At 39.0% G+C, this 19,068-nt stretch overlaps 1 protein-coding gene across 2 annotated transcripts in view; it reads right to left on the bottom strand.

Moving 5' to 3' along the window:
• The window catches only part of dync2h1 (dynein cytoplasmic 2 heavy chain 1), a 277,874-nt gene that overhangs the window by 22,412 nt on the left and 236,394 nt on the right, over positions 1–19,068 (bottom strand). For both annotated transcript variants that reach the window (NM_001423300.1, NM_001423299.1), the window contains 4 exon segments: positions 6,910–7,026; positions 9,592–9,696; positions 13,841–14,040; positions 16,555–16,630. In NM_001423300.1, coding sequence (NP_001410229.1) covers positions 6,910–7,026; positions 9,592–9,696; positions 13,841–14,040; positions 16,555–16,630 — 498 coding nt within the window.

Raw genomic sequence — 19,068 nt, forward strand, 5'->3', positions numbered from 1 at the left:
TGCTACAAAGAGTGATTTTGGTTCATAAAGCTAATTTTACCCTTCATTACAACCGTGCGGTGGTGAATTTTTTTTATAACTCATCTGCTTCCTTTATATTAAGTTATATTAAGTCTGCATAATTAAGGGCGTGGCCACTTGAGTGATAGCTTGGTCTTGCTGGTTGCTGTCTCTTCGCCTCTTTGTCTAATTTGTATGTTTTTAAGCATTTTTTTAGATTGTTAAACGAAACATCAAAACTTATTTTTTGAGCTGTTGACAGTCGCATATGTGTCCCACACTGCTAAAAACACTATTAGGACACATATATCTCACTAAAAAGTGAAAATTGGTTGTTTTTGTGTTATTTCGAGCAAATTCGTACTTCTGGTTTGAAATAAATTTTTGAAGCTGCGTCATGAGATCTTAGCGTGTATTCCAGCGTGTAGACTGGATGTCTGTACCTGGGAGTACCGTATAAAGTCTCTGAGTGTGCTGCATTATTTCATGAGTATGACTTGGTTCAAACCAATCACCGCGCTCTATTGTGTATGCGGTGCATTTAATATGCATGCTAGCTTCGAAGACGGTTTGTACCTGAAACCGTCTTTAGACGGCAGAGACACCATGTTGTGTTGCCAAAAAAAGTGGGAAAAGAGTAAGAATTGTTTGGAGATACAAGTCGTCAGTGTTGCTTTTATAATGTGCTGCAATGAAGGATTAGTTTTCATTTTCCCTCTATGAGAGCACAGCTGGACTCATGTGTGGATCCGTGCAAGCGACACGCAGCAGAAATATGTTTGCCCGGAGCATTTTTTTACCCAAGAGCTTTTCGCATCTGGAAATGGTGAAATCCGGATTTGCTGTTCGTCTCCTTTAAAAAAAAAGAAGCAGCTAGAGTATGTGTTATTGTTCTGTCTCTAGAGATTTGGTAAGTGTGTGCGATCAGCGCCCTTTCTTTGTTCATTCAGATGGCAAAGTTATAGATCGTATAGTCAGCTGTACTCTTTCAGTGTTTAAAGACAGACCTTAGTCAAAATGATTTCTAAGTTATTTAGTTTACATTAATATCATTACAATATTATAAAATGAAAGATCTGCTGTAAATGCTGCTCTCCCGAGTGTAAACACGTGAACACTGTAAGCAAACTAATACGGACCGTCGTGTTTAATTTTCGCCGCATTTTGTGACAGGATAGTCTACAAACACGGCTTTCTGACCTACCGAGTGAATCTGCGTTACTGAGAAATGCAGAGGTTTTTTCTCTTATACGACGTGCGGTATCAAACATTCCACCTTCATTAAACACAGTCACTGTCTTTCTCCTCTGCGTCTGTGTGTTTGTTTTTCCTCAGTGAAAATCAGCACATGCCCAAATGGAAACTCCCATTTTTATTCAAATCCTTCCCCTTTTTCCTCCCCCGACACTCCCACGTAAACAGAGCTAGACACACCCACTTTTCTGACTTTTTTCAAACTAGAGGTGTTTGCTAAACCAGGGGGTTTCATGGCCCTTTAAAGTCTCTATTATATCCAGGGTTTTTACACTTTTTCCAACTTTAAATTCCAGCACTTTTCAAGCAAGTTGCATTTTTCTGCTTTTTTAGCATGGTAAATTGCATTGCTATATGCTATATTTACCTTTTCAAATCTAAACCCATTGTGCTATTTATAAAAAAACACAGTATAACATTTCAACTTAAATTGTTGAATACTTTGGAGCAAACAATTTTTGGGATAGTTAACCTACTGTAAATATGCTAAAAAATAAATAAATAAAAAAAGTTTAGTTATTGGATAAAGTTTGGTCTCTTACCTAAAGCTGATATCTCAAAAATTAGCTTACAATCAGAGTTTGTTTTTATGACGTCGTTTATTATGTTTCCTGTGCACTGCGATTCAAAAGTTATGTAACAACAACTTAAATGCCTAATGTAGAATAGAATATTCCTGCTGCAAATTAATAAACTGTTCCAATGTCAACTGTTTTGAAAATCACCAAATATGAAAAACCATAGTTTGTAAGCTTTCATCAATATTACTTTTTAATTTTTTTTTTTAATTTACAGGCATTGCAGGCTTTGTCTACTGCAGCAAGTTGACATGTCAACTGTTTTAAACTATTTCTGAGCGCTGCTTTTGCCGTTTTTTGGTGCAAATATGCATTCTACACATAGTCCAAAATCCAAGCACTTTTCTAACCTTGAAAACACTATAGTAAAAATCAAGTATTTTCCAGGATTTCCAGCACCCGTACAAACCCTGTATATCAGTGTTTCTCAACTGGTGGGTCGCGGGAAGATTTTCAGTGGGTCACAGAGTGTGTGATCAAAAAAACAACAAAAGTTTAATATTTAACTTATTTTGCTTAAATCGGACTTTTATTTTGAAATGCGCATGTGACAACCGTACCATTAGGGCAGGGGTGCTCAATCCTGTTCCTGGAGATCTACCCTCCAGCAGATTTCAGTTGCTACCCATATCAAACACACCTGAACCAATTAATTAGGACCTGAACACCACTTGATAATTACCGGCAGGTGTGTTTGATATGTGTAGCAACTGAAATCTGCAGGAGGGTAGATCTCCAAGAACAGGACTGAGCACCCCTGCATTAGGGTATATGCTGAAGCATGCTAATAGGACTTTTAATTTGCCAGTAACCTGGGTTAAGCACTTTCAGCGAACTGTATGCAATGCAAAAACCGGCGCGTTTAAGGTCTGTTTTCTTTAAAAATCAGCGATTTCCACTGGCTGAGTGATATCCGATATAAAGTGGGTCTCAGACTGTACAAGAAGCACTGCATTAAATTACATTTCCCCCACCATGTCTTTATAATAGAGAATTTATTTTACCACAGTATATTCAATGGAGCTTCTGCGCTAGCCTGCCGATTCTGACGGGCGCGTGCGAGTAAAAGGCGATTTGTCTCGTTTTACGCTTGAGCAACTAAATGAATGCCAAAGTTTATTTAAAGGTTCAGGACACCCTGGAGAACTTTTTTTTTATATTAACAGATGTGTGTGTGTGTTGAGCATCAGTTAAGACAATGTTAGCACCTGTCAGCTTTAATTGTGGGGAAAACTGGATAATTTTGAGCTTTTGTCAGCTAATTTCAGCTTCCGGGTTTAAAATGATTTTTGGGGCGGGATCAAAATCAGCGACGTAGCACAGTACTGCAAGTGCAATGATGACGCGTCGGTTTCTCATTATTATTCATAGCGGAGTTTTCGTAACCTATGAGAAGAGCCGGCTGCTTAATTATTCATGAGAGCACGTGCTTTCCGAAGGCGAGACAGACCTGCCAGTTTCAAGCAAGCTGTGAGACACGGAGTGACGGACCCACGGCACGCAGTAGCCGTTTATGAAGGCTCGTATGTGTTTGTTTCCATGATCCACGGGGTTTGTTGCATGTTTTTAACCCGCGATCTTGTCAGGGCCGATCATACAGCAAGGCTGTGTGTGTGCTTCTAGCATTTTTGTCAGGAGAGCAGCACGAGAATTAGAGAATGGCGGACGCTGTCTTTTATCAGGAGTTCGTTCACATTCAGACACATCGCCGTGCTGCTGTGTTTGCCAGATTACCAGCAGGGCTAATGGTTAAAATAGGCAGGTCAGATCTATAATAGACCCGGGGATCGAGGGAGAATCCTCATTTATAGTGTTTACATGAACACACTTATCTTTATAATGATATAAATTATGGTTATGTGTATATAAAATTACGAATAACAAATGTAGCAGGGCATTTTAACTCTGTGAACTATAAACTCTTGCTTCTCACGGTTTGTCTCATTTTGTGAGCTAACTGTCAAACGCAGTTGTTCTCTCCCCTGCTGGCCACGCCCACTCCTGCCCGATGCTCGCGGAGCTCCACGCCCATTAATCGTGCATCTTTTGAAAAAATTCTGAAGTAGACTTTAACTGAAAGTGGGGGGTGTCATGGTCCTTTAACTGAATGTATTTTAATGACATCCCAGTTGCAAGCGAAAACCTGTGGACTATTTTCTAAGATGACTCCAATAGCTGAGGGCATCACAAAAGTGCCTAACATATATATATGTTCAAAACAAGTACAAGTAGACCTACATTACTCTGCTCACCGTGTGGCAAAGGCCAAGAAAGCCCACACAAAAGCAGAACGGCAAATAACTGGTGATTTTTATAAAATGGTTATGATTATTTTAATAATTTTACTTCAGTTTGCTGGTTTCTGTTCAGTTCAACCAGATCAGTGTTAAATGTTTTTTAAACAGTTCAGTTTAGTTAATAGCCCCTTTCACACATACAGACCTTTCCGGAAAATTGCCGGCAATTTTCCGGAAAGGTTGTATGTGTGAACAGGTCCTTTTTGAAAATACCGGTAAATTCGTTCTGGCTATTTTCCGGAAAGAGAAGTTGTAACATTACCGGCAATTTGCCGGAATGCTGCGCTGTGTGAATGCAGAAGGAAGATTCCCGTAATAAGCGCGTGCACGTCTAGAACGTGCTGACGTGAGACGTCTGCTTTAGCCAATCACAACAGTCAGACGCATTTACGTCCGCGCGGTTTGTGAGAATAAAAGCCTTTGAATATTTTTCCAGACACATTTAGCTGCTAGATGTTAGTCAGATCACGTTTATATGTTCTTCTTAATGCCACCTGTGTAAATAATCATCGATGAGATGCTTATGATAAGCCGTTGTTTGTTTACCTTCAAGCTTTGCGTGTGCCTGTGAAACAGCCTGTGAGCGCCTGCACACGCACATATTATGAACATCTCGACATGAGAAAGTGATCCTGCGAAAGTTGTTCACAATATTGATCATCCACAGAGTCTGTAATTTAGTCAAATGTTTACAAATACAAGCGCAGCCGTTTAAAGCTCATTTGTGGTGAATGATGTCAGAATCTACCGGTATTTTGGAATGGATGTGTGAATGCTCTTTTCCGGAAAATTTCCGTAACGTCCTCGCCTGTGTGAAAAGCGCTTTTTTGAATATACCGGTAAAGTCGTACCAGAAATTTTCCAGATATTTACCGGTATCACTGTGTGAAAGGGGCTATTGGTAACTTAACTTTTCCTTACCCTAACCAGTGTTTACAGTATTTGACATTTTTACGCTGTTATATTTCTATAATTTGATACATTTTGTTAAATGACAGCAGTAAAATATTGTTTATTTGTACGTCTTGGTAATTTTCTTATAATTTATCTGTCACTAGTTGTGTATATTAACAATTAAATACAAATGAATTATAATTCCTAAAATTATATTAGAATTCCTAAAAATTTGGGTCGCGGCTTGATGACCATGTGAAAATGTGGGTCCCATGGCCAAACCAGTTGAGAACTCCTGCTGTATATCATTTGTAGGGTTTTATATGAGTAGAAGAAGCTAAACAAAATCTCTTTTGGGACTTTTTGCTTGCTGCAACTGATTGTGGATATGTCTGTAGAGCATCATGGGAAATGTAGTGCGATTCTAAAATGCTGTTTCCCTATGGGGATAATTAATGCTTTGTTTTTTTATTTATGGAACTTGACTGTTGTTATTGTACACAAAACACAGTCTGAAATTGTCTGTATCCAGGGAAATGAAAGTGTTTTCCCAGGATGCTACTGTTTTTTATTACTGCAGCGGCAACTTCTCAGCTCAGATTGTGTTATGAATCTGTCACTACAAGCTGTTATTGAAGGATGAGCAATTAAAACTATAATAGCACTGACAGAAACTCTACTGAATCATGCTGCTGTCTATTTCACAAGTGAGGGGGTCATTTATATAAAGAGGAAAAGTATTATACAGCTTTATTTATTCCCTCATTCAGTCAAATTAATTCTGTTTATATACAGTTGAAGTCAGAATTATTAGCCCCCTAACTTATTAGATTGCTTGTTTATTTTTTCCCCAATTTCTATTTAATGTAGAGCAGATTTCTTCAACCCATTTCTAAACATAATAGTTTTAATAACTCATCTCTAATAACTGATTTATTTTATCTTTGCCATGATGACAGTAAATAATATTTTACTAGATATTTTTCAAGACACTTCTATACAGCTTAAAGTGACATTTAAAGGCTTAACTAGGTTAATTACGGTAGCTTGGCGTGTTCGGGTAATTAGGCAAGTTATTCTATAACGATGGTTTGTTCTGTAGACTATCAAGAAAAAATATAGCTTAAAAGGGCTAATAATTTTGTCACTAAAATGGTGTTTAAAAAAATGTAAAACTGCTTTTATTGTAGCCGAAATAAAACAAGTAAGACTTTCTCCAGAAGAAAAAATATTATCAGACATACTGTGAAAATTCCCTTGCTCTGTTCAACATCATTTAGAAAATATTTTAAAAAGAAGAAAAAATTTCGAAGGGGGCTAATAATTCTGACTTCAACTGTATATATATCTTTTAGCACCGCTAATAAAAGACACCCACTGTCAAGTATCATAAAAACAGTAGCTTATCCCGTATGTCAAAAACATCTTGCCAGGCATATTTAGAACATGATTGATTTGATGATGTATTAAGAGGTGGCACGATGGCTCAGTGGTTAGCACTGTGGCCTCACAGCAAGAAGGTCGCTGGTTCGAGCCTCGGCTGGGTCAGTTGGCTTTTCTGAGTGGAGTTTGCATGTTAAAATAGTGGATTAAGACAAAGAGTAAAAAATAATTTTGAAAATGTTTTAATTTATATTTAATTAGGAATATTTAATAGTTTTTTATATTATATTTGATTGCATGTTTTGCATGTAATACTTCTATTTTAGTTGCATTTTAATGAGCCAAAATAGACTGGTAGGAGATGAAAACGTTATTACATTGTTTTTGGATAAATAAAAAAATCACTGCACAAATATATCAATATATATATATATATATATATATATATAGATCCAATATATACATCAAATTCAATTAAAACCTTGCGTGTGACGTTTTGGTACCTGGTTGAGCCGTTTCCACAGGTTGAGCACAGGTGAGAGTGCACTAGACCAGATCTCTCTGTCGAACTTAGATCCTGCTGCGACAGGCCTACTCAGAATCCTCAGCTGAGAGATCACCTGCACACACACACACACACACACACACACACACACACACACACACACACACACACACACACACACACACACACACACACACACACACACACACACACACACACACACACACACACACACACACACACACACACACACAGATATTCTCACTGTGCAACGATGCTCCATCTCTCTGTGATTGTGGAAACGCTGCAGTGGGCGATTCTTACTCATGATAAATTGGTCTCATTACAAAAGCTTACAACAAACAAACACACACACACACACACACACACACACACAGACACACAGACACAGACACACACACAGACACACACACAAACACAGTCTCTACAGCAGTGTGTGTGTGTGTGTGGCTAACATCAGTCTAAACCTGACAGTGACAAATAGGAGTGCGATGTAACATCTGAACTCAAAGAGAATGTGTGTGTGTGTGTGTGTGTGTGTGTGTGTGTGAGCGACATTGAGCTGAATGAGGGTGATTTGCATATTTCATTCAGTAAAACAGGATGTTCAGGTAGACATGCTGAAATCCTTAGCAACCACATAGCAATGCCCTGGCAACCACCATCATTATACTTTTTATTTGCATGCTGGACTGTGATTGGGTGTCTTTTTAGTGTGTTTTGCATAATCAGCAGCATCTAAAAAGGTCATGGACTGAGAAATCTACTTTTACTTACTAAGATCATCGTACAGAAGGTTATCTTGTACATTTCAGAGGGGAAATCTTATTTATTATTGAAATAAATGTTTGTTTTGACAGCAGGCCCAGAAAACAGCAGATCCTGGAATGTGTCAATCTATGATGTCATATGTAGGATAAACCCCGCCCCCACTGAAGAATATCAATGGCAAATTCTGGAGCTCCACCCACTAATTTGCACAAGACATGGTGGGAGAATGAATCAAAATCTATTAGACTACTATACATCATTTTATTCATTAGTAACTAATGATAAGATCATTAAAGGGGTGTTCCAGAGTGTATTTTTAAAGCTTGGTTGTGTTTATAAGATGCAAAGCAATGTGTGTTCATGCTGTACTGGTAGAAAATCAGTGTAATACAGTGTAAAACGTCTGCAGCGAAGAATAAATTATTAAATTAAACTATAAACTACGTTTAATCACACATTAGATGTTTAATTCCCCAATTTAAAAATAAATAAATACATAAATAAAAAAATTGTTATAAATGTCCATACAATCATATGTTGGAAAGTAAACTAAAATGTTTTGTGTGTAAGGTTATGGGTGTGAAAGTAAAAGTCCTCCAGGAGAAATGTGGAGAGATGCATGCATGTGTGAATGTAGTTTGTCTGTCAGCTCATTATATTCTCCACCCCACAGGAAAGTACAACAATCACACACACCTTTGATGTGGAGGAATGTCCTGCTCAGCACAATGTTCTCAAAACACCTCTGACCCCTCCTGACCTCCTTCACTTACACACACGTACATGCACAGACACACAGACACACGCACACACACACACACATACATACACTTGTGCATGTACTCACACACAAACTCACCCAAACTCAAATACATGTGCGCATGTACACACACAAACTCATTGACACACACACACACAAACGCAAACTCACTGGTTTAGATACACACACACAAACTCAAACACACACATGCAAACTCACACACACATGCACCCACACACATACAAACTCAAACACACATGTGCACACACAAACTCATTGACACACACACACACACACACAAACACAAACTCACTTGTTTAGATACACACACACAAACTCAAACACACACATGCAAACTCACACACACATGCACCCACACACATACAAACTCAAACACACATGTGCACACAAACTCATTGACACACACACACACAAACGCAAACTCACTCGTTTAGATACACACATACAAACTCAAACACACACATGCAAACTCACACACACATGCACCCACACACATACAAACTTAAACACACATCTGCACACACAAACTCATTGACACACACACATACAAACGCAAACTCACTCGTTTAGATACACACACACAAACTCAAACACACACATGCAAACTCACACACAGATGCACCCACACACATACAAACTCAAACACACATCTGCACACACAAACTCACACACTCACATACAAACATTCACAAAGTCATTTAAACACACACATATGCAAACTCACACAAATAAACACATACAAACTCACACACACACACACACACACTCTCAAACAAACAAACTTACTCAAAGACACTCACAGTGCATGCACACACAAACTCACACTCATGTACACACACACAGACACTTACATGTACGCGCACACACACACACACACAAACACTTAAATGTATGCGCACACACACAAACTCACACACATGATCATGTACACACACACAAACACTTACATGTACGCGCACACACACAAACTCACACACATGTACACACGCACAAACTCACTCACAGACATTTACATGTACGCGCATACACACAAACACACACACACACACACACACACACACACACACACACACACACACACACACACACACACACACACACACACACCTGAGAACTGATGATCCTCTGTGAAGAGCGCTCGATGTTTGCAGGCAGGCCGAAGAAACTGGGTCTGTCGTCCTCGGGAAGAGCGTCCACCACCACACGATAATCCTGCACACACACAAACCACCGCACAATGCATTATGGGTAATATCAGTAATTCATCATTCCCACCATAGTATAACTAATATGAAACATTACAGTCCACAATATATGGAAAAATATCGTTATGGTGTGGTATTTTTTAGGGATGTACTGACATGAAAATTCTGTCCTGAAAATTTTGAATGCACTTTGACATTCTCCAATTGTTTATGTCATCAGAGGGGGAAAGCCCCGCCCAATAGTGACCATCTCTCCCTCATTACATAAACAGCCCTGAGTGAGAAGCAGCTGCCTGCTGTTAGTTTTGCATCTGCCACTATGCTGACACATAGGCATCTGTAGCTCCGCCCTCTATTAAAAAGAGCACAATCAAATTTGCATTTAAAGCGACAGTCACCATAACAGCACAGTTAGGATCAAAGCCTAAAAGGGTCAGCTTCAGAGAGATATATATCATTATTTGTGTGCTATTCTGAGCTGAATCTTCACACTTTAGGGAGATTAGAGACTTCTTGTAAAAGTGGACATAATAGATCTCCTTTTTAATTGTGTGAGAGGGATTGTTCCTTGCTCTAAGTGTTTTATCGTTTAAAAAAATTGTTCTAAAGGTGATTCCAACAATGTATTTACTCAACAACTTTATAGTTCATTGATATATAGGTACTGTGCAAAAGTACTAAGCACTAAGCCAGCTTTGTTGGTCTAATGCCTAGTTCAGACTGCGTGATTTTAGCCCTGATTTTGGCTCGCCGACAGGTTTTGAGAAATCACCGACAAATGCCTGAAATCACAGGCAAATCGCTGCTCGTGCACGTGAGTGACAATCACACAGTATGAACGATCAAAGACGCGATCTGAGAGAATCACAGATGAGTCGCCGATGCCTGTGAGATATTTGGCGTGCTGAATATCTGGAGCTGTCGGCGATTCAAATCATGCCGTGTGAATTGAGTTTTGACTGAAAATAACATCAGCCATCGCCTACAGCCAATGAGAGAGCAGCTTTCACTTGTGTGTGCGTGTGTGTATACCTGCTGCAGGCCAGCGGGAGGCTGGGGGGGGGAGTTAAAAGCGCTCTTTTTTGGTTTATTTGAACCCACGAAATGGAGGAAAACTAGTGGAGGTTTGACAGGACTCAGGAGCAACCGTGTCTGTTTGACGTTTCATACAGAAAGAAATTTGTTATCAACTTAAGTTGAGGAGAAATGGCTAATTCCCTTTAAACCCAGGTGAGCAAACATGTACATGTTCTACCCCATTAAAGGCTTCTTCCTCATTATGTAGTTAATAACAAAAGATATACTACATGTTTTTGGCTGTGAGACGTAGTTTGGATAAAGTTGTCGGCGATTCTCCCTATAGTAAAGTCATGCAATGTGAATGTCCATGTCGCCGATCCATCTTACAGTGCAAACAAAGCAGCGACGAAACGCTAGCCCAGATAGTCATGCAGTGTGAAAACATCTGACACACGACTAGTTTGAAAATCATGCAGTCTGAACTCGGCATAAGACGTTGGCACAATTTATAATCAATCAGTCTCTTTATTAAAAACAAACAGAAAATATAGGAAATCAACAACAACAACAGCCCTACACTTCCTCTTCAAGCAAAAGTCTATGTTTAACGTGGCTTCCATTGCCAACTGTTTTGTTCTAATTGTCCTGACATTGTCTGAAATGATGTGCTGTGTAATGACATCAGGCTTTCTTTAGCACTTTCCAGAAATCTTCTTAAGGTTTAGAGTGCTAATCTTTCTTTTTCTGTCTAGGCGATCTTATACAGACTCTATAATATTCAGGTATGGACTCTGTGGAGGCCATTTCATGACTGTCCAGCAATTAACAGCAATTTTCCGGAAAGGTCTGTATGTGTGAACAGGCCCTTTATGAAAATACCAATAAATTACTTCTGGAAAGAGAAGTTGTAAGATTAGCGGTAATTTGCCGGAATGCTGCTCTGTGTAAACGCAGAAGGAAAATCGCCTGAAAGAGCGTATTCACATCTAGAACGCGCTGACGTGAGACGTTTACTCCAGCCAATCAGAACAGTCAGACGCATTCACATCTGCACCATTTATGAAAATAAAAGCCTCTGAATATCTGTCCAGACGTTTCTGTGATCCTTCTTAATGCCAGCTGTGGACAAATTATCGATAAGATGCTCATGATAAAGAGCTGTTTGTTTACCTTCAAGCTCTGCTTCAGTTGCTTGACACGCGTGCACGTGAAGGAGTGACAGCGCACACACACATATTATGTACATCTCGACATGTGAAAGTGTTCCTCCATTTATTTTCATCGAAGTTCACCACACTTATCCAGCCACAGAATTTGTAATGTAGTCAAATGTGTAAACATCTGCCTTTGGATGTCTCTTGGACATGCTAAAACTTTGAATAAAAGTGAAACCATTTACATTTAGATCCCTTTTATCCAAAGCGACTTACAAATGAGGACAAGGAAGCAATTTACACAACTATAAGAGCAACAAAGAATAAGTGCTAAACTGTAAGAAGCAAAAACATTAGTAATTTTTTTTGTAATACAGTTAGTGGTGGAGCCAGAGAGTCAATTGCCGATTAGGAAGGAAAGTGGAGACTAAATAGTTGAGTTTTTAGTAGTTTCTTGAAGACAGCGAGTGACTCTGCCGTTCTGATGCAGTTAGGGAGTTCTTTCCACCAACTGGGCAGATTGAATGCGAGAGTTCTGGAAAGTGATTTCTTACCTCTTTGGGATGAAACCACGAGGCGACGTTCATTCACAGAACGCAAGTTTCTGGAGGGCACATAGATCTGCAGAAGTGAGAGCAGATAAGAAGGAGCAAAGCCAATAGTTGCTTTGTAAGCAAACATCAGAGCTTTGAATTTGAAGCGAGCAGCAACTGGCAGCCAGTGCAAACGGATGAGCAGCGGAGTGACATGTGCTCTTTTAGGTTCATTAAAGACCACTCGTGCTGCTGCGTTCTGGAGCAGATGAAGAGGTTTGATAGAGTTAGCTGGAAGCCCGGCTAGTAGAGAATTGCAATAGTCCAGTCTGGAGAGAACAAGAGCTTGAACAAGGAGTTGAGCTGCATGTTCAGATAGGAAGGGTCGGATCTTACTGATGTTATAGAGTGTGAATCTGCAAGATCAAACAGTTCAAGAAATGTGGTCAGAGAAGTTTAGTTGGTCATCAATCGGTACTCCAAGACTTTTCATCATTTTGGATGCAGTAATGGTTGCCCCATCCATCTGGATTGAAAAGTTATGATGTAGAGTCGGGTTGGCAGAAACTTCGGTCCCACTTTATATTAAGTGTCCTTAACTACTATGTACTTACATTAAAAAATATATACAATGTACTTAATGTGTTTATAATGTATTTGAGAACACTTGTGGTGCTCTTGAGTTGGGATAGAGGTTGGGCTATGAACAGGTTTGGTGGCATGGGTAGGTTTGAGGGTGGGTTAAGGTGTAAGAGATGGTCAACAGTGTATTTACAAATGTAATTACAAAAGTTACTTACAGATGTAATTACATACATGTATTAAATCAAGCATAAGTACACAGTAAATACATGTATTTACACAATAAGTACATTGTAACAAACTATTAATTCCTGTGTAAGTACATATTAGTCAAGGCCACTTAATATGAAGTGGAACCGAAACTTCAAGCATTTCCGTGAGGTTAAGTTGAAGATGATGATGAAACCATCAACAAAAGCCCGACCCCTTCTATGTTTACAAAAAGCGCAGCCATTTAGAGCTCATTTCTGGTTAATGATGTGAGAATTTACCGGTGTTGTGGAATGGATGTGTGAATGGTCTTTTCCGGAAAAATTCCGTAACGTCCTCGCCTGTGTGAACAGTGCTTTTTTGAACTTACCGGTAAATTCATTCCGGTAATATTTACCAGTATCAATGTTTGAAAGGGGCTAATGTTTTCTTTCTTAAAAATAGTATTTCACTGCAATTAGCGGATCATTATCAAGCTGAAAATGAAAACTATTACCACTTAAGTCTTTTCCAGACAGAATGACACAATGGATTGAACAGTACTTTTCAACATTCACAATCCCATCAATTCAGACAGTATCACTCACAACAATGCAGTTCAAACCAGGACAAACAACCTTCCTCCAACACCGTCTTTGGACTTTGAGCTTACCGCTATACTGCAGGAGTTGGGTAGGTGAATCTGAGCAGGGAAGGCATGTGTTTTCTTGCGTGACTGTGACAGGAGCTGAGCATTGAAGAACTGCTGCAGGTACGAGCGCAGCACAAGCAGGTCACACACGTTATCAATGCGGCCGCCGTAGATGTTCTCCAGGAGACCGTCCACAAAGTCCCACTGAAACGCCTTCCCGCCTGACACAAACACACACAAGGAAAATGAGGAAAATACACCAAACATGTGCAAAGATCAAGAGACCAAGCACTAGCTAGTAAAGTTTACTGAATCAGAATTTGAGCAGGCATTAAAAAGACATAGCGCTGTTAGCCATACGTTTATCTTAGCATGAAGTGCTAATAAAGAATTCTCACAATTTAGTAGTGGCTGCGTGTTATGAAGAAATTATTAGCATTTATGAAGTATGATCTTATTCTTCATCCCTAATCCCAACTACTACCTTAATATATATTATTAACCAGCAAATTAGGAGATTATTGAGCTAAAAGTCTCAGCTCATAGTTTATTATTAGCAAGAATTTTACATTAAACTGTAAACAAAAGGTTGTTAGAATGGGATAAAGCATTAGCATAATTTCCAAAAGATTATTGTTGGATGAACTATTATTTTTTTAGCACATGGTTAACTTTTAAGTTGACCACGTTTTAGCATGTTTCTAGCACGCTAACATGGTGGCATAATATGCATGTTTATGTTTTAAAGCTATGGTTATGAATTGCATGTTGCAAAATTATTTACTATACCCACATTTAGGTTGTTGACAGTACTTATAACATCTTAGCACAATGCTAGTAAGCATTAGCATATTGCACAATGCTAACATGGATTAACATCAAAGCCTATTAAAGGAAAGCCTGAAATCATCAGCCTAAAATCATAACAGCTAATTAGGCTAACGCTCCCTCTATGGAAGTAAGCAGGAACATTTTAGCATGTTGCTACCATAAAAGAACATTTTGCTAACATGCCTCTGAATCTAAGATGTGTTAAAGCATTAATTATGAAGTTCATGTTTCAAAATTAGCATATGCATGTTCAAGTTGTTGACAGCAGTTTTAACATCTTAGCACAATCCTGGTTTTCATTAGCATAATGTTAGCATGTTCTAGTACAGTGCCTACATGAATTAACATTTGTCTATTGAAGACAAGTCTGAAAGCTAATTCATGCTAACTTTGCCTCTAGTATGCAGAAATGAGTCAAAAAGCCACCATTTGATTGGCTAAGACATGATTCAGGTGACCAAGTTAGCGTTACGGGTTTTCCAATGGTTAGTAATGCAGTTATTTTCCTCTAAAATAATAAAATCTCTGTTAACATGTTACTGACATAATTATTTAAATATTAATATGCTTTGAAAATAATTTAGCAAATGTAAGACCCTTTTGAACTGTTACGTTTTATTTTGTTATTATATATAAGACTTTTTACGTTTAATATTCAGATACACACAGTAAACAAAAATGCTACAAACAATTCCTTCATGTAGTCTCAACACAAATCAAGTTACCTGTTTTGACAAATTTAAGTAGATCGAACATGAAATAATTAAGTTGTGCCCCCCAAAAATATAAGAAAATGTGTAAATTCAGCTCATTTTAAAGAAGTAGTTTGGACAAGAAGCAAAAATAATGGTTTGAGTGCACCAGAGGTGGCGTTAGACTTTCTCATTGTCCGACATTTTGACGGAGAGGGTTGTAAAAATTCAGTCATAACCTATTATTGACCATCAATTAACTTGCATATTTTCTAATCTCTTTTTTCAATCATATTTTAATAATAAACTTGTACGACGAGCATATTGGCTAAATTATTCATTTATTTAGGCTATTTGACAAATGAACAAAAATATCTGCCTTAACTCATATCTTCCTCCTGCGTCGACCTGAACTGGGCGCTTGCCTGTGCGTAATCAAACGCATCAAGGGAGACTGATGCAGAGGCAATTGTCATCAAATTCTGTGTCTTTGCCTCGGAAAGTCGACTTCTGGTGACAGTTTTAAATTTGTTCTGGAGGCTGAAGCCGCGTTCTGCTGCCACACTGGAGACCGGAATTACTTGCGCCACTTCAGCCAGCGCTTTGTAGTTAGGAAACATTTCTCCTAAGGAAGTGTTTAGAAGTTTGCTGGATTCTCCGAATGTGGGATTTCCCGATCCTGCAAGAACTCGTTTCATCTGGAATAAATACTGCAGCATGCACTCCTTCTGCACCAGGGGCGCGGCTGCACTCCTCTATGTTCGGTAGTGCTCACAACACACTCCAAAGCACCTGACTAACTTGCTGCCGCTTGGTTGACCCGGCCGTAACAGCTGTCGGCGACTGAGGACTTTTGTTTGTTCTTCATTGTCCACTGCATCAATTCCTCTTTTTTCACCTTCATTATTAATATCACATCTATTTGGCCGTTTAAAGAAACTTCTCACACTCAGCTGTCGTGAGATTTTTGCAACTGTACGCAGTGGTGACAAAGAGGAGACAAAACAAGGACAATCGCCATCTGCTGGACAGGATTCGCAATTACAGTTAGCTACAAATTACAATAGATCACACTCAGCATAATCCGTCAAAATGACGGATCACCTTCAGATTTATCTGTCACTGAGACGTCAATGACGGAAAATATTCGGTTAACGCGACCTCTGGAGTGCACACACACATCAATGTACAACACGAACAGATAATACACACCTTCAAACAGACGGTCAATGATCTCGAAGCCAGCTCTCAGATCTGACAGAGAAAACTCATAGAACTTTGTCCAACCCTGTGAAAAATACATAAACACATCATCATCATCATCATCATCATCACAATCGGTTCATATATTCAGCTTGCGCAACAGCAGCTCACTCTCGAAATGTCTGAATCATGATTAAATATGAAGTGATTTTTCAAAAGCCAGACGTGAATTTCCATGGACACAGTGAACTCATTCATCTTTTCTTTGCTCCCGTTTTTTTTCACAAGCAGACATTATTTCAGCTAGGCAAATGTTTGAAAGAAAACCTTTTCATAGGAGGAAAAGCTGCTGATGTAAAAGCACTGCTCTGCTGCTTCAGCAGCAATTTTACACAATAATCCCCATCACCAATTCATTCATTTTTTCTTTGGCTTAGTCTCGATTTCAGAGGTGGCCACAGTGGATAGATCCACTAACTATTCCAGCATATGTTTTGCTTCGTCAAATCAGCCACAGACCACAATCCTCATGTAATCATATCATAATCATTTGTAGTCAAAACAACCAGCTGTGACAAAACCGTACGTGAATTCATCTTGAGTATTATAATATACATACTATTTAGATTCCAGCAGCCACAAAGTAATAATCATTTATTCCTTTTCCTTCGGCTTAGTCTCTGATTTATCAGGGGCGCCACATCGGAATGAACCACCAATTATTCCAGCATAAGTTTTACGCAGTGGATGCCCTTCCAGCTGCAACCTAATACTGGGAAACACCTAAACACTCTCACATTCAAACACACTACGGCCAGTTTAGTTAATCAATTACTCTGTAGCGCATGAGTTTGGACTGTGGGGGAAACCGGAGCACCTGGAAGAAACCCACGCCAACACGGGGAGAACATGCAAACTCGACACAGAAACGCCAATTGACCCAGCTGAGACTGGAACCAGTGACTATCAGATTTTTCTGATTGATCTGCCTCAGCCTTCAAGCAGAGCTGTGTCAAAATGATTGAGATCAATCAAATCAGGCAGGTTTTGCTGTTCTAAGAGCTGCAGTATGTAAGCTTGACACCCAGTGGTTGAACTAGGTATTGCACCCCTGGATCAAAACACATTTTCACTCTGCTTCTTCTGTAACAATCCACGCAGGTGCAGATTGCCAGATTGACATGAGAGTGCCTGACTATCGAGCCTAAAGTCTGATTTAAGGCTGATTTAAACCGTTTTCTAACTAAAAGCAACTGGACGCAATACAAGGAATATTTTCCATATAAAAAGGAGTTTTTGTCCGAACCAACACCTGAAATTTATATTTTAGAAACGGCTTCGATTTCTCACAGCTGCACAACGACACCTCAGGTACACCTAATGTGCTTTAGTCAGTGTTAAACGCCATTTTACATGAGATTTGTTGTCATACTACTGAAAGCAGCAGATAGTTTACCTCTGATTTTGAAAATACTGTCTGAAATTGAACTGCAACACATAACAGAGCTTCAGCATCTACATTTAATCATGTTATTGAGGTTTAATATGGATACCTTTTACCAGGGATCACCAAACTTGTTCCTGGAGGGCCGGTGTCCTGCAGACTTTAACTCCAACCCTAATCAAACACACCTGAACAAACTAATCAAGATCTTAGGTATACTTGAAACACCCAGGCAGGTGTGTTGAGGCAAGTTGGAGCTAAACCCTGCAGGCACACCGGCCCTCCAGGACCGAGATTGGTGACCCCTGCTTTAAACCTATACCTATAAACCTTACAGTTTGCCTAGAGTGCAGTGAGTGCACTATTGTGTGCTTCTGAATGGCTGTGTTTACATTTCTGTCGTGTTTCGTCTGGTGTAAACAGCCTAACTGCTTATCACTGCAAATCTCATCACATGGCATGTTATTAGAACACGGGGTTACAATGTACCCTGTTTACCTAAAGTTTACACTCTTAATATTTATATTATTTACTAATTAATAACCACCTCATGTGGAACTCTGAATCTGCGTCTCATTTCAGAGTCTGCTACTGTCCACCGCAGGACGCATGCTTTGATAGCCTTCCTGACTGAATGAATGAAATACTCTGTTATCCTCCAAGGCAACCCGGGTGCTGAAATATAATTGGCTAAACTGGCAATGGGCGGGTTAAAAGAACCAAAACAAAGACAGCCGTTCCGGCACATAACTCACATTTTCAAAGCAGAATATCTGACTTCAGCAGTGTTTTTCAGATAAACTAGAATGTTCACTGAGCATGTTTCTGAATATCTGCAAAAATATTATGTTGTTATTATGCTTTAGAAGAGTCAAAAACTGACATACAACACCTTTAATGCTGAAAAAGACCAATGCCATGTTGAAGTGTTGAAGAAGCAAACATTTTATATGAGTTTTAGTAACTGTAAAATGATGATGTAGTAACGCACATCAAATTATGTGATTTTAAAATTAAAAACATTGTTTACATGACTCTTTCATTAAATATCTTCATTTAATTTAAATATTTCATTTAAA

Source organism: Danio rerio, chromosome 15, assembly GCF_052040795.2.
Source record: "Danio rerio strain M-AB ecotype USA chromosome 15, GRCz13ab, whole genome shotgun sequence".
In the NCBI taxonomy this organism is placed as follows: Eukaryota; Metazoa; Chordata; class Actinopteri; order Cypriniformes; family Danionidae; genus Danio; species Danio rerio.